General features: G+C 39.2%; 2 protein-coding genes across 2 annotated transcripts; one reads left to right on the top strand and one right to left on the bottom strand.

Moving 5' to 3' along the window:
* Positions 1–72: 72 nt before the first annotated feature.
* On the bottom strand, positions 73–1,287 carry LOC103440429 (deoxyuridine 5'-triphosphate nucleotidohydrolase). Its single transcript, XM_008379110.4, has 3 exons — positions 738–1,287; positions 568–659; positions 73–463 (listed from the first exon to the last, which is right to left on the bottom strand). The coding sequence occupies exons 1-3, from the start codon at positions 923–925 to the stop codon at positions 219–221; spliced, it is 525 nt and encodes a 174-aa protein (XP_008377332.1). The 5' UTR covers positions 926–1,287; the 3' UTR covers positions 73–218.
* Positions 1,288–3,955: 2,668 nt separating this feature from the next.
* On the top strand, positions 3,956–11,878 carry LOC103428636 (protein ESSENTIAL FOR POTEXVIRUS ACCUMULATION 1). The gene is made up of 10 exons (XM_008366754.4): positions 3,956–4,268; positions 4,883–4,971; positions 5,150–6,067; positions 6,149–6,260; positions 6,354–6,545; positions 6,840–7,604; positions 7,746–10,359; positions 10,576–10,763; positions 10,845–10,904; positions 11,190–11,878. Exons 1-10 carry the CDS (start codon positions 4,199–4,201, stop codon positions 11,558–11,560), a joined length of 5,379 nt encoding a protein of 1,792 aa, XP_008364976.1. The 5' UTR covers positions 3,956–4,198; the 3' UTR covers positions 11,561–11,878.
* Positions 11,879–12,441: the final 563 nt, after the last annotated feature.

The following is a 12,441-nucleotide window of genomic DNA, read 5'->3' as shown; positions in this document are numbered from 1 at the left end:
TGAATCTTTATGTTTTCAGTCATCGTCCGTGTTTGTTCTTCAAACTGGAGCAAATTAAAGAAGACATAGATGTTCAAAATAAAACTAGTTACTCATTCATTGACTGAAAACATTTGTGTCAAGGGAGTAGACCGGTCACCTACAACTTCAACAAAACTACCCAACTACATTGTTCCCAAAGCCCCAGATCCCACCAGTAGAGTGGCTGGGGGAGGGTTCTAAACACCGGTAGACCCAAACCCTCCGGCACCTCTGAACGTGGAATCCAAATCCTCAACCTCCACAACATCAGGGATGATGATCTTCTCAATGATCAGCTGTGCAATCCTGTCACCCTCCTTGATCTCAAAATCAACATCAGAAAAGTTGAACAGCACCACCCCAACCGGACCTCTGTAATCTGCATCGATGACACCAGCTCCGACATCAATCGAGTGCTTCCATGCCAGCCCCGATCGTGGCGCTACACACCCAACAGACAATACAGAAAACCCATTTAAATTCTGTATGCCAAGAGATCAAAATTTATCGAAATTGAGCAGGAAATTTGGGGATTAGGATTTTTACCAATTCGGGCATAGGTTCCCTCAGGGACGGCAATGCTCAGATCGGTTGGGACCAGGGCTTTTCCTCTGGCCGGAACTTTCGTCTCCGTCGCGCTACACAAAAATCCACATCAAATTCCGATGATTGTTCAAATAAAAATCGAATATAAACTTAGGGGTTTTGGGGTTCACCTTGAGAGATCATAGCCTGCAGAGAGAGGGGAACCTCTGGCCGGCAAAACTGCCTTTTCAGAGAGCTTCTTCACCCGGAAAAATGGGGCAAAGTTTCCAGAAACGTCGCCGTTTTCGTGAAGCTTGGCGATCTTGGGAGTCGGCTCTTTGACTTCATGGCTTCCGTTCTGCACGTCTTGCTGGGGCATTCTGAGAGCTTGCGGGAGAAAGCGACGGCAATGCGTTGGGTATTTGCCAAAAACCAGATGGGGGGCAAGAGGGAAGACAGGGTTTGTTTAAATAAGAGAGCGTCGCGAACAATGGCTTTTACCGCGCAATAGCTCCAAAGTTTTCAGCCAATTTTCAAATTTCCTTCGGAGGGAAAATTAGAATGCTCTACATATTTTCTATAGTTTTAGATTAAACATTCATCCCTTTTAAAGATTTGATTAAGGTGCTTCAATCAATTGCCACCTCAATAATTTTCTATTTATTTAATTTCCACGTCATTAATTTAAATGCATTTATATAGAGGGTAGCTTAGCAACTAATTGCCTATAATATAGAAATTTAATTTTCTCAACCCCCTTCTACGCATTAAATGACATTTTTTTTATTATCCATCTCATGGGCATTTCGTTTTCTTTTTTATTCTTTTCCTATTATCCCTATATTTATGCATTTATTATCCATCTCTATGCATTTTTTTATTGTTTGTTATAATATTTACTTTTTTTGTGTGAATATAGTAGAATATTTATAAAAAAAATTGTCAAATTTTATTATTTAGAAGACCCAACACATGGTAAAGATTTGTTTGATTATATAGCTACGTCTAGTTACCTATAATATGGACACATTTAGTTTTATAGTGGATTTGATTTTTTGTATTTCTTGGTACATTTGGAATGTAAATGTACCAAAAAGGTTATCTGATAGAGACATTTGGTTTTGTGGTACATTTGAGATTTTTTGTTCATTTGGTCTTTTGGTACAATAGGAATCTAAACGTACCAACATGATTACCTGACAATGGGCACATTTGGTTTCTCGATACATTTGAAATCTAAACGTACCAAAAGTTGATACTTTTGTTCTCAAATTGTACCATAAGTTTTAAGTATATTTTTTATATATCTATAAATGAAAAAAATATGTTTGAAGACTTTTTATTGATACAATTTTAATAGAAATAGTATTTTTTTTTTAAATACTGATAATAAGGAAATGAGGAATTAGTTAATTAATTTTTTTTTTATTAAAAAAATGTCATTTAATGCGCATAAGGGAGTTGAGAAAATTAAATTCCTATATTATAGGCAATTAGTTGCTAAGCTACCTTATGCCTCTATATAAATGCATTTAAATTAATGACATGGAAATTAAATAAATAGAAAATTATTTAGGTGGCAATTGATTGAAGCACCTTATCAAATCTTTAAAAGGGATCAATGTTTAATCTAACAACTATAGAAAATATGTAGGGCATTCTAATTTTCCCTAATAAATGCAATAATATAGGGATAATAGGAACTGAAATTAAGAACCAAAATTTTAGGAAAATGTTTGATCAAATTTTCAAAAATAATGTATGCTTAGTCTTAAAAATTAAAAAACGAGCTTATATCAAAATGCTTTTTTTTCGGAAGCAATTCATCACTACTGAATCTTAGGGCTTCTTTTCGGCTGATCTTTTAAAATGTAAAGGAATCTCAGCCCAATAGTCTGGAAAGAAAGATCAACAGCCCAGTCAGTTTTAATTCACTTAAAAGCCCAGCCCAAGTTGGTCTGGAAGCGATCAAGTTTATTTATTGATTTATGGTCACTGAGATTTTTTCATCTTGGTAATAAGCTTTTCTTAAGAATCCTAAGAGCTAGTTTGGTATTGCTGTGCTTTGAAAAAAAAGCTGCTTTTGCTGTGCTGTGAGAATAAGCGGCTATGAAATAAAGCTGTAGAGTGTTTGGTAAACTTTTTTGTAAAAATGCTTTTGAAAAAAAAAACAGTATTATAGTGTTTGGTAAACTTTTATGTAAAATAAATGTGAAAAAGTTGGTTTTTCAAATATGGGTTTTGCAGCTTCTTGTTTTTTGTTTTTTTCCACCCAAAACTGTGAAAAAAAAAACTGAAGCTAAATGTTTACCAAACACAAAAAAACTCCCACCTTTTTTTTATACCAGCCTTTTTCACAATCACCTCAGTACCAAACCAGGCATAAGTATGATAGCTTTTGAAAAGATTTACCAAATTAAAGCTTTTGAAATATTTCTATGAGCGTTTCTGGCTCCCGAAATAGTAGTCTACCGTGATGAAATCACCAACAGATTATTTTTTAAAGATAAAAAAAACTTGTGAAAAGAAAGCCCTTAACAATACAATTTCATAAATAAGAAGGCAAGAAATTGAATCGAGAAAAAAAGTATCACTAAATTAATAATCAGTAACTTTTTGACATCTCGCTTGGTTGGTAAGGATCGAGCTTTACACTCCAACCACTTCACTACTTTGACATACAACTTATACCACAATCTGATTAGTATTATATCTTTTGCAACTCAAGTGCCTAAAGATTCGAAACTAAAATTGTTCAACGTTTTATTAACATGCATCCCTTACGACACAGTACGTTGCACGCACTCATTGTATATGATAATGAAAATATCATTTTGGAGGTTAAGAAGTTTCACATAAGTATTTCAGTTTTATTTGTCAACCATTGTGTAATTTATCAGTAGAAAAAATCGAACTCAAAAAAAATAGTGTAGCATACGGACGTGAAATTCATCTCTACTTACTAATCCCCCCGCGCCCGGCCCGGCCCGGCCCCCCCCCCCCCCCAAAAAAAATTGTTGTTCACATAGTTTAGTTGGAATCTTACTTTTGTACTTGTGTTTCTTCTTTTTACATCTTCTTCATTGTGAGTCTGGATCCTTGCCAGATCTTTTTAGTGAGGATCATAGGATTTTGTGAATTGTGTCTGTTCATTGTACATCGTGGATCAGAAACTATTTTAAATATTTTTATTTAAAAATAAATACAAACAATACTTAATAAAAACTAATTGTACGATATATGATAAACAAACACAATTTACAAATTCCTATGATTCTCACCAAAATAACCCGGAGAGGATCCTGTTGGCTTCATTGTATCGACAATGTTTTTAGGTTGATCTGCTCAGACGTTTTTACATTTTCATACTTGTTGTGTTTATAAAAACGGTTGATTTACTCAGACATTTGTGGATAATATCTGAAAAGGTTAAAAAGTGTTGGTAGGGTGATGTGTGGTACTACAAATCGATGCTTTGCTAACGTGAGCCGGTTGGGCAATATCCCTAAATTACCTCTGTCACATTCATCTCCCGTCTTTTTTGTTGCCCTTATTTCCAACCCTTCGCCTTCTCTCCCCGTCTTACCTCACTCTCAAAGCGCAAAAGGGTTTCTTTGGCTCGCTCGCTCTCTGCAACTTCAACTGATCATCCATGGCCGACCTTTCCAGCTCCGCCTCCCGCAACCAGCTCTCCGTCACCACTACGCCCCAGATCTCCAAAGGTATTTTCTCCATCGACCTCCTTTGCCGTCTTCGATTTTCGCATTCCGCCTCCACCCCCCGTTTTTCTACCAAAACCCTAGACTTTTGCGGTGGTTCTGATAAAGTTCGCACATTTATCGTTTTCTTTGTCGTTCGTATAATCGCTGTTGTTTTACATGGCTGATTTTAGGGTTTTGATAAATATTCCTTAGTTAGGGTTTTGATAAATATTTTGTGCCTAGGGTTTTGATTAATCTTGGTAAATGCAATTAATTTTACATTTTCCCGTTTATTGGTTGGAAGAAATAATATTATGAATTTAATGATGATGCTCCAGGAATATCGTAATTTGGTTCACCATAAGAATTTCCATGCTCGACAGTTGTAGTAGTATTTTGCATCATAAACTTTATCAAAGTTCAAGTTTTGACAAAAGTCTTTTCTCAGTTCATATTTTGATTGATGTGGATAAGTAATGTTATGATGTTTTAAATTCGATCCTGTTTTGGTGGTTTAGGTTCCCCCCCTTTTTTTTCCGAAATAATGGTGCTTCATCGAATAACTGTGATTCTAGTTGGATTTGTTTGATAATTTTCACATAATTCTAAATTGTGTTTATTTCTGGTGTACACAGGTGGACAAGGTTCTGAGAATCCTATTCCCCTTTCACCGCAATGGCTTCTGCCTAAGCCGGGGGAGAGTAAGCAGGGAATGTTAACCGGGGTGTGTTATCATCGCTTTCATGATTGTATATTAATCTGCTTACCTCAATTGCTGCTTAGTTTCAGAAGAAAATTTTGTTACATTTGTTCCAGTTTGCACCTCTATCTTAGTTATTAAAATAAGTTTGGAATATTGCTTCAGAGTTTCTCTGTTATTCATTTCTTAAAAATAAATGCAGGAAAAACTTCCCAGCCCAAATCCATCCTTTGGCAGTCGCTTGGATACCATGAAATCATCAGGTAATGGTGATGAAATTCATGATACCCAGAAGAAGAAGGATGTTTTCAGGCCATCCTTGATGGATATGGAAGCTGGTGGTCGTCGTGAACGCTGGCGTGATGAAGAAAGAGACACCAACTCCTCAGGACGCAAAGATCGTTGGAGGGATGGGGATAAGGAAATTGGTGACACTCGCAGGATGGATCGACGGATGGAAAATTCATCTGCAAAGCACTTTGGGGAAGCACGTCGTGCCCCACCTGAGCGGTGGACTGACTCAAGTAACAAGGAATCCAATTATGAGCAACGGCGAGAGAGCAAATGGAACACGCGTTGGGGGCCTGATGACAAGGAGGCAGAAGGTTTGCGTGACAAGTGGGCAGACTCTGGTAGAGATGCTAGCATGCATCTTGATAAGGGTTTGTCTCATGTTGGAAATCATGTAAAGGATGAGAAGGATGGGGATCACTACCGGCCTTGGAGATCAAATTCATCCCAAGCCCGAGGAAGGGGAGATCCTTCTCATAACCAGACAACAAACAAGAATGCTCCTATATATTCATCTAATTGGGGGCGCGGGGAAAATGCACCTCCCACCTTTTCTGTTGGTCGTGGAAGGGGTAGCTCTGGTGGAGGCTCTATGAACAGCAGTCCCACTATTCCTCAGTCTATAGGAACTGTATTGGACAAAGTTGAAAGTGAACATGGAGAGCCTTATCCATTAAGGTATAGTAGGACAAAGCTGATTGATGTATACAGGAAGGCTGATATGAAATCATATCAAAAACTAGTTGATGGGTTTATAGAAATGAGTTCTCTTATGGTGGATGAACCATTGGAGCCTCTGGCGCTTTGTGCACCGAATTCTGAGGAAATGGTAATGCAGATTCATTGTATTATTTTGTGATTACTTCTGATACTTTCATCAGTGCAGTTGAATATTTTTTTGTTTGTGCAGGCTCTTTTGAAGGGAATTGACAAAGGAGATATAGTAAGTAGTGGTGCACCCCAGACTTCTAAAGATGGAAGGAACCCAAATGATTTTACACAGTCAAGAAGACCGAAGCTTGGTAGTTTACTGGCTCATGATATTTTAAAACTATACATGCATGATTCTTTTCATTTGGGAATTGACTTGTATTTGAACTGTCTTGTTTGAGCAGGCAGTAGAGAAGATATACCCCTCGCACTTAGTGACTCTAAAGATGAAAGTACTGCTAGTTCAAAAGGTGGTCTTCCTATTTATTCAGAGGGCTTTTCTTATGAAAGGCAGGTGCTCCATCATGGATCCAGCCTAAAAGCAGAAACATCGCTGGAGCAGAAACCATACTCAGAGAGCAATTTCAGAGGGGAAGGTATGTTGATGTACGACATGAAAAGGATGTTGAAACAACATCAGTATGCATGTTGGTAAAGGTTACTAGGGTGGGCTGGAAAAGTTTGGGCTAGATGGTTTAAATTCACCTATTGTTCAGTGCCCATGAACAACTGGTTTACTTGATTCTTGATTTAGAATCTTACATTCTTTCTTGAGATTATGTTTCAGAAAAAAAAAAACAAGGAAACTGGCACTGGCCTTTTTCAGACATGTTACTGACGTGAGATGGGTTTCCCTGTTTAAATTTACTCAATTTACTTTCTGTTTGCAGCTTTTAGAGTAGACAGTGGTCCTTTCAGAAGGGTTGAGGAGGTACCTGTTGGTGCAGATTTGAGCATGCAGGGAGGTAGTACTGCTCACTTTGGCTCTCCATGGAGAGCTCCATTACAAGAGTGCTCACATACAGTCTTGCATGATTGGAAAGAGATTCCTGGTGATATCAAGTCAAGAACTCCTGATATGGGCTGGTCACTAAGACCGAAAGATCTTAATAACGAATGGGAAAGTAGGGATGAGGCAAGATGGAAAACCAGTGACGATCCAGTTATAAGGAGGCAGCCATCTGGAATTCTAGATAGGGAACAAGAATTGAGAAAACCTCAGCAGCTTTCTCCAGAGGATCTGCAGCTTTATTATAAAGATCCTCAGGGTATAATTCAAGGTCCTTTCTCTGGGGCTGACATTATTGGCTGGTTTGAGGCTGGATATTTTGGCATAGATTTGCTAGTTCGCATAGCAGGTGCATCAAATGATACGCCATTTTTGGCACTTGGTGATGTTATGCCTCATTTACGAGCTAAAGCTAGACCACCACCTGGATTTACTGCACCTAAACCCGAGGTTGCGGATACATCAAGTAGGCCAAACTTTGGTAATGTTAGGATGATGCAAGCTGGCTTAAGTGAGGCAGAGATGGCAATAAATGATCTAAGGAATAAACAGGGTTCAACAGCAGAAGCTGAGAATAGGTTTCTGGAGTCACTAATGTCTGGTAATCCGAGTGGCTCACCACTTCAGAAGTTTCCTTTTACGGAAGGTTGGTGATATTAACGTATCTTTTACATTTCGAGTATAGTATTTTCATACTTTCTGAAGCTTTATTCATACTTTGTTTTCATTTGTTCTGCATATCACATACTGCCTTCTTGTGACTTGGATCTATATGTTTTGTTATTAGGTTTACAAGGATTTATGGGAAACAATCTTCATACTGGATTAGATAATCTGTTCGCCAAGAGAATGGTTCTTGAACAACAGAGGTCTTTTCCTAATCCTTATCAATATTGGCCCGGGAGAGATGTTTCATCTGTGATACCTAAGTCGGAGATTGTTGCAGATGCAAACCTCCTCTCTTCAGTGGCAGAAAGTCCTAGTCAGCCTCCTCATACCCAAAGTTCTGACATCATGTCCATCCTTCAAGGATTAACTGACCGGTCATCATTGGCCATACATAATAGTGCTGCTGGTCGGTCAACTTTTCCTGTCCAAGGTGGCTCAGACCCACTCCAGAGTAATTTGCCTCCCCAAGCCCCACTCCAGATTAACTTTCCTCCCCAGGTCCCTCTTGGATTCCAACAGCAGAGGCTGCATCCTCAGAATCAACAATCTTTACTTTCCCAAGCTATGGATAGTTCAAGTATTTCAACGCAAGAGAAATTACTTTCTTCTGGTTTATTACAAGATCCACAAGTGTTGGGCATGTTGCAACAGCAGTATTTATTGCAGTTACATTCCCAAGCGCCTGTTCCAACACAACAAATGACATTGTTGGATAAGCTCATGTTGCTGAAGCAGCAGCAACAGAAACAGGAGGAGGAGCAAAGTTTGTTAAGGCAACAACAGCAGCTGCTTTCCCAGGTTATGTCAGAGCATCAATCTCGACAGCATTTTACTGAGCCATCTTTTGGACAGATGCAGGCTTCTGCAGTGCTGAAAGGGATAGATCCTTCCTGGCTTCAGTCATCACGAGAAATGTTTCCAGTTGGTACAAATGTGCAAGTTCCCAATACACAAAATGAACTCACTAGTAGTTATATGACTTTGCCTCCCCAAGGTACCCAAGATATTAGTCATAATGTTAGTGAGGGAGCATCCTCAGTAGTGTTACCTCATCAAGTGCTTGAGAATATTACTCATCAAAGAAGTCTGGATGTTAATATGGCGGCACCAATTTCTATTCAGCAGGAGTCGTTGCCAATGTCGACAAGTGTTGAGAGCTCACCTTTGCTTGATGTGATGACCAAATCTAGAGAGGTGTCCCTTGCGCAGGACATACCTGATTCTGACTTCCATGTTGTGAAACCCCTGGAATGGGCAGCTGAAAACACTTTCATAGCTGACGGATCTGTTGGGGTTTCAATTTCTCAGGGTGTTGCAGATTCTTTGCCATCACTGGGAGCTTTCAAGAAAGATGTACATGAGTATATTAATGATGTGAATGTTCAATCAGGCAATCAAATTGAAGAACAGCGGATTGAAAGGGAAAAATGCAATGATGAGGCTCCTACAGTAGTTGAAGCAAAGAATGTTGAAGTAAGAGGGCAAAGAAAGACTTCTGAGAAGAAGTCCAAAAAGCAAAAATCTGCCAAGGTAGAGTCTTCTGGTGATCAAGCAAAAGGAGCATCCAGTGCACAGTCTGAAGCTGAAAAGCCTGTTGTTAGCGACACAAAATTGGAGACGAGAGGCAACCGAGGCAGTAAGTCTGTAATTGTTACAGCAGAGGCTTTGGAATCCCGACAAGCTGAAAATCTAGAACCTGTAAAAGTTTCTGGAGGTGATAAGGAACATAATGAATTCAGGGGTGATTCTAAGTTAGTTGAGTCTGTTTCTGGGCAAAGTACTCGAACACAGATTGGGCAGCGAGGTTGGAAACCTGCTCCTGGTTTTAAGGCGAAATCGTTACTAGAAATTCAACAGGAAGAACAGAGGAAGGCACGGACAGAAGTGATTATACCTGAGGTCATCATCAACTCCCCCAGTTTGTCAACTCCTTGGGCTGGGGTTGTAGTCAATTCAGAACCAAAAATATCTACAGAAACTCCGGTAGATGCAGGTATTCATGACTTAAATGTTGGGAAGCCCAAAACTTCTCAAAACTCAAAGAGCAAGAAGAGCCCGCTACATGATTTATTAGCAGAGGAGGTTTTGGCCAAGTCTAGTGAAAGAGATGTTGAAATTCCTAATGGTGTATCAACTCAGCATCCTTCACAAATTATGCCCACCCGGCCAGAATCTGTAGATGACGATAACTTTATTGAGGCAAAAGACACCAAAAAAAGTCGCAAAAGGTCAGCAAAATCAAAGGGTGTTGGAACCAAGCCCTCAGTATCAGTCACTGCTGTAGATGTGCCTGTTAGTTCAAGCCCCACTGAGAAAGTCAAAAGCTCCCGTTCTGTACATCAGGAAAATGAAGTATCGCCTGCAATTCCATCAGGGCCTTCATTGGGAGATTTTGTTCTTTGGAAAGGAGAAACAGCTAACCCTGCTCCTTCTCCAGCATGGTCTACAGACTCTGGGAAGATTTCTAAACCCACATCTTTAAGAGATATCCAAAAGGAGCAGGAGAAGAGGGTTGCTGCTACTCAGCACCAAAATCAGATTCCAACTCCTCAGAAATCACAGCCACCTCAAGTCACCCGCAGTAGTGCTCCGTCATGGTCACTTTCAGCATCATCTCCATCTAAGGCTGCATCTCCCATCGCGATTAATTCCCATGCTTCTCAGTCGAGAAATAAAGTAGAAGATGACTTATTCTGGGGCCCAATTGATCAAGCAAAGCAAGAAAATAAGCAGTATGATATTACTTCTTTGCTTTATTTTATATTAATTCATCGTGTGGTTGTGTCCGCTTTATGTTGCTTTGAGACGGAAAGCTTTATGAGCCTCACTTAATTATATTGTCGGAATGCATATACATGGGGTTGGCTCACATCTTTTGCATCTGCAGGGAACTAATTTGACCTAGTTTGACCTGGAGCTTGTGTTTTTGTTTGGTTTTCTGTGAGCAGGGCAGATTTTCCTCATCTTGCAAGCCAGGGCAGTCGGGGAGTGAAAATTACTCCTGGTAAAGGAACTTCAGCTGGTTCATTAGGCGGGCAGAAATCAGTGGGTCGAAAAGCAACTGAGCGATTACTTTCATCCTCACCGTCTCAGTCATCTATGAAAGGAAAAAGAGATGCCATGACCAAGCAATCAGGTAAGCCAGTCATGGTACTGTTGATTTTCTGTCAGAAATATTTCTTGTCACCTACTTACGTTGTTTTATTTTCCTTTGCAGAGGCCATGGGCTTCCGAGATTGGTGCAAGAATGAGTGCGTTAGGCTTATTGGCACGAAAGGTATTTTTGACCTTCTGACCTGCATAATAGTACTAAACTTCATTAAATAGTGGGCAAATTCCATAGAACCAGGTGTTTTTGCTATAATGATTTTGCTTTCTTCGTAGCTTAAAAAGGTGAATTGATATTTGTCATTGTGTTGGTCCAACTCCATTCCTTGTCGTGATATTCAGTTTCATAATTGGATTACTGATCTGAGAATTATAAGATTTGCTAGAGTTTGTTCAGAAGAATTCGTCCTTTCAAAGTCTTATTCTTGGCTTTGTCATATATTTTGCTTTCCAGATACGAGTTTCCTTGAGTTTTGCCTGAAGCAATCCAAATCGGAGGCTGAGTTGCTTCTGAAAGAGAACCTAGGGTCGTATGATCCCGATCACGAATTCATTGACAAATTTCTCAACTACAAGGAGTTGCTACCGGCTGATGTCCTTGAAATTGCGTTTGAAAAAGGGAATGACCAAGGGGTCGCTGGGTTGAGCGGCAGAGATGTGAATTCGTACGGTGCAGATGTTGGGGATGCGGACCAAGACGCGTCCTCCAAAGGGGTTGGCAAGAAGAAGGGAAAGAAAGGAAAGAAGGTTAGTCCGGCTGTCTTGGGATTTAACGTCGTGAGTAACCGCATCATGATGGGCGAGATCCAGACACTGGAAGATTAGGGAGGAGGATGGAGTTTAAAGATGAGAAGGGCAGTTGTAAATAGGTTTTTGGCTTTTGGACTGTCATATCTTCTTCTTCTTCTTCTTCTTCTAATGATGTAGTCGTAGTGGTAGACTAGTAGTAGTAAGTGCCAGCCAGCCAGCCAGCCAGCAGCAGTGCTAATTTTTCTGCTCGAGCGATTTTGTGTATCCTTAAATTATAGTCATGTTTTTAATCTCGTCGCTTTTTGAGATCCTGCGGGAGATTTATATTTATTCTTCAATCGACGTACCCAAGTTTCTATATTTTTCCATCAATTTTAAATTTGATTAATTTGAGTTGTAACTTCGCCGATTTCTATTTCTACTTACTTTTTCGAAACTCAGCCGGAAAATTGAGTGATATGAATAATATAGGAAATAGATTTTTACAATGGGCAGGAAATTTGTGGGATATAACTTATGAGAGTGATTCTTATTTTTTGAGTTCGATATATGTTGAACTCATGAGTAATACTTATGCAACATTGTGATAAAAATGTATCAAGCTTACATCATCGTTCGTGATAATAATGTAATATGAATCAAACTCAAGGTGCCTTTTTTTGGAACCACTGTGGAATGTATGTTGAAAATTGGGTGTTTATATTGTGGGAGTCAAATCTAACAGAAAAATTACATTTTGTGACTGCTTCTAGATGAGGGCTTATAATAATTTTCTAACGAAATAGTTATTGTACGACTAAAAAATAACATTTTTTTACCAAAATTGTAGAACAATTCTTTCGTGTTATGTATCATTAAATACTTGAGTATTGGACGACTTAAATTGGTTTAGATTATTACTTTTAGTATGGTCTCGTTAATCTAGACTATTCAATGCTTTTTAAACGATTTTGCAA

The sequence above is a fragment of the Malus domestica genome, chromosome 15 (genome assembly GCF_042453785.1).
Source record: "Malus domestica chromosome 15, GDT2T_hap1".
In the NCBI taxonomy this organism is placed as follows: Eukaryota; Viridiplantae; Streptophyta; class Magnoliopsida; order Rosales; family Rosaceae; genus Malus; species Malus domestica.
The sequence above is the reverse complement of the archived record's forward strand: the minus strand, read 5'-3'. Positions and strand labels throughout refer to the sequence as shown.

What these genes read in the sequence shown, in the direction of transcription:
- LOC103428636 (XM_008366754.4), top strand. Translation starts at nt 4,199, where the DNA reads ATGGCCGACCTTTCCAGCTCCGCCTCCCGCAACCAGCTCTCCGTCACC. An exon ending in AGCAGGGAATGTTAACCGGG is followed by an intron (nt 4,972 to 5,149) that starts GTGTGTTATCAT and finishes AAATAAATGCAG; the next exon opens with GAAAAACTTCCCAGCCCAAA. An exon ending in GAAGTTTCCTTTTACGGAAG is followed by an intron (nt 7,605 to 7,745) that starts GTTGGTGATATT and finishes TTTTGTTATTAG; the next exon opens with GTTTACAAGGATTTATGGGA.
- LOC103440429 (XM_008379110.4), bottom strand. Translation starts at nt 925, where the DNA reads ATGCCCCAGCAAGACGTGCAGAACGGAAGCCATGAAGTCAAAGAGCCG. An exon ending in GCAGGCTATGATCTCTCAAG is followed by an intron (nt 660 to 737) that starts GTGAACCCCAAA and finishes ATTTTTGTGTAG; the next exon opens with CGCGACGGAGACGAAAGTTC. An exon ending in GGGAACCTATGCCCGAATTG is followed by an intron (nt 464 to 567) that starts GTAAAAATCCTA and finishes TTGGGTGTGTAG; the next exon opens with CGCCACGATCGGGGCTGGCA.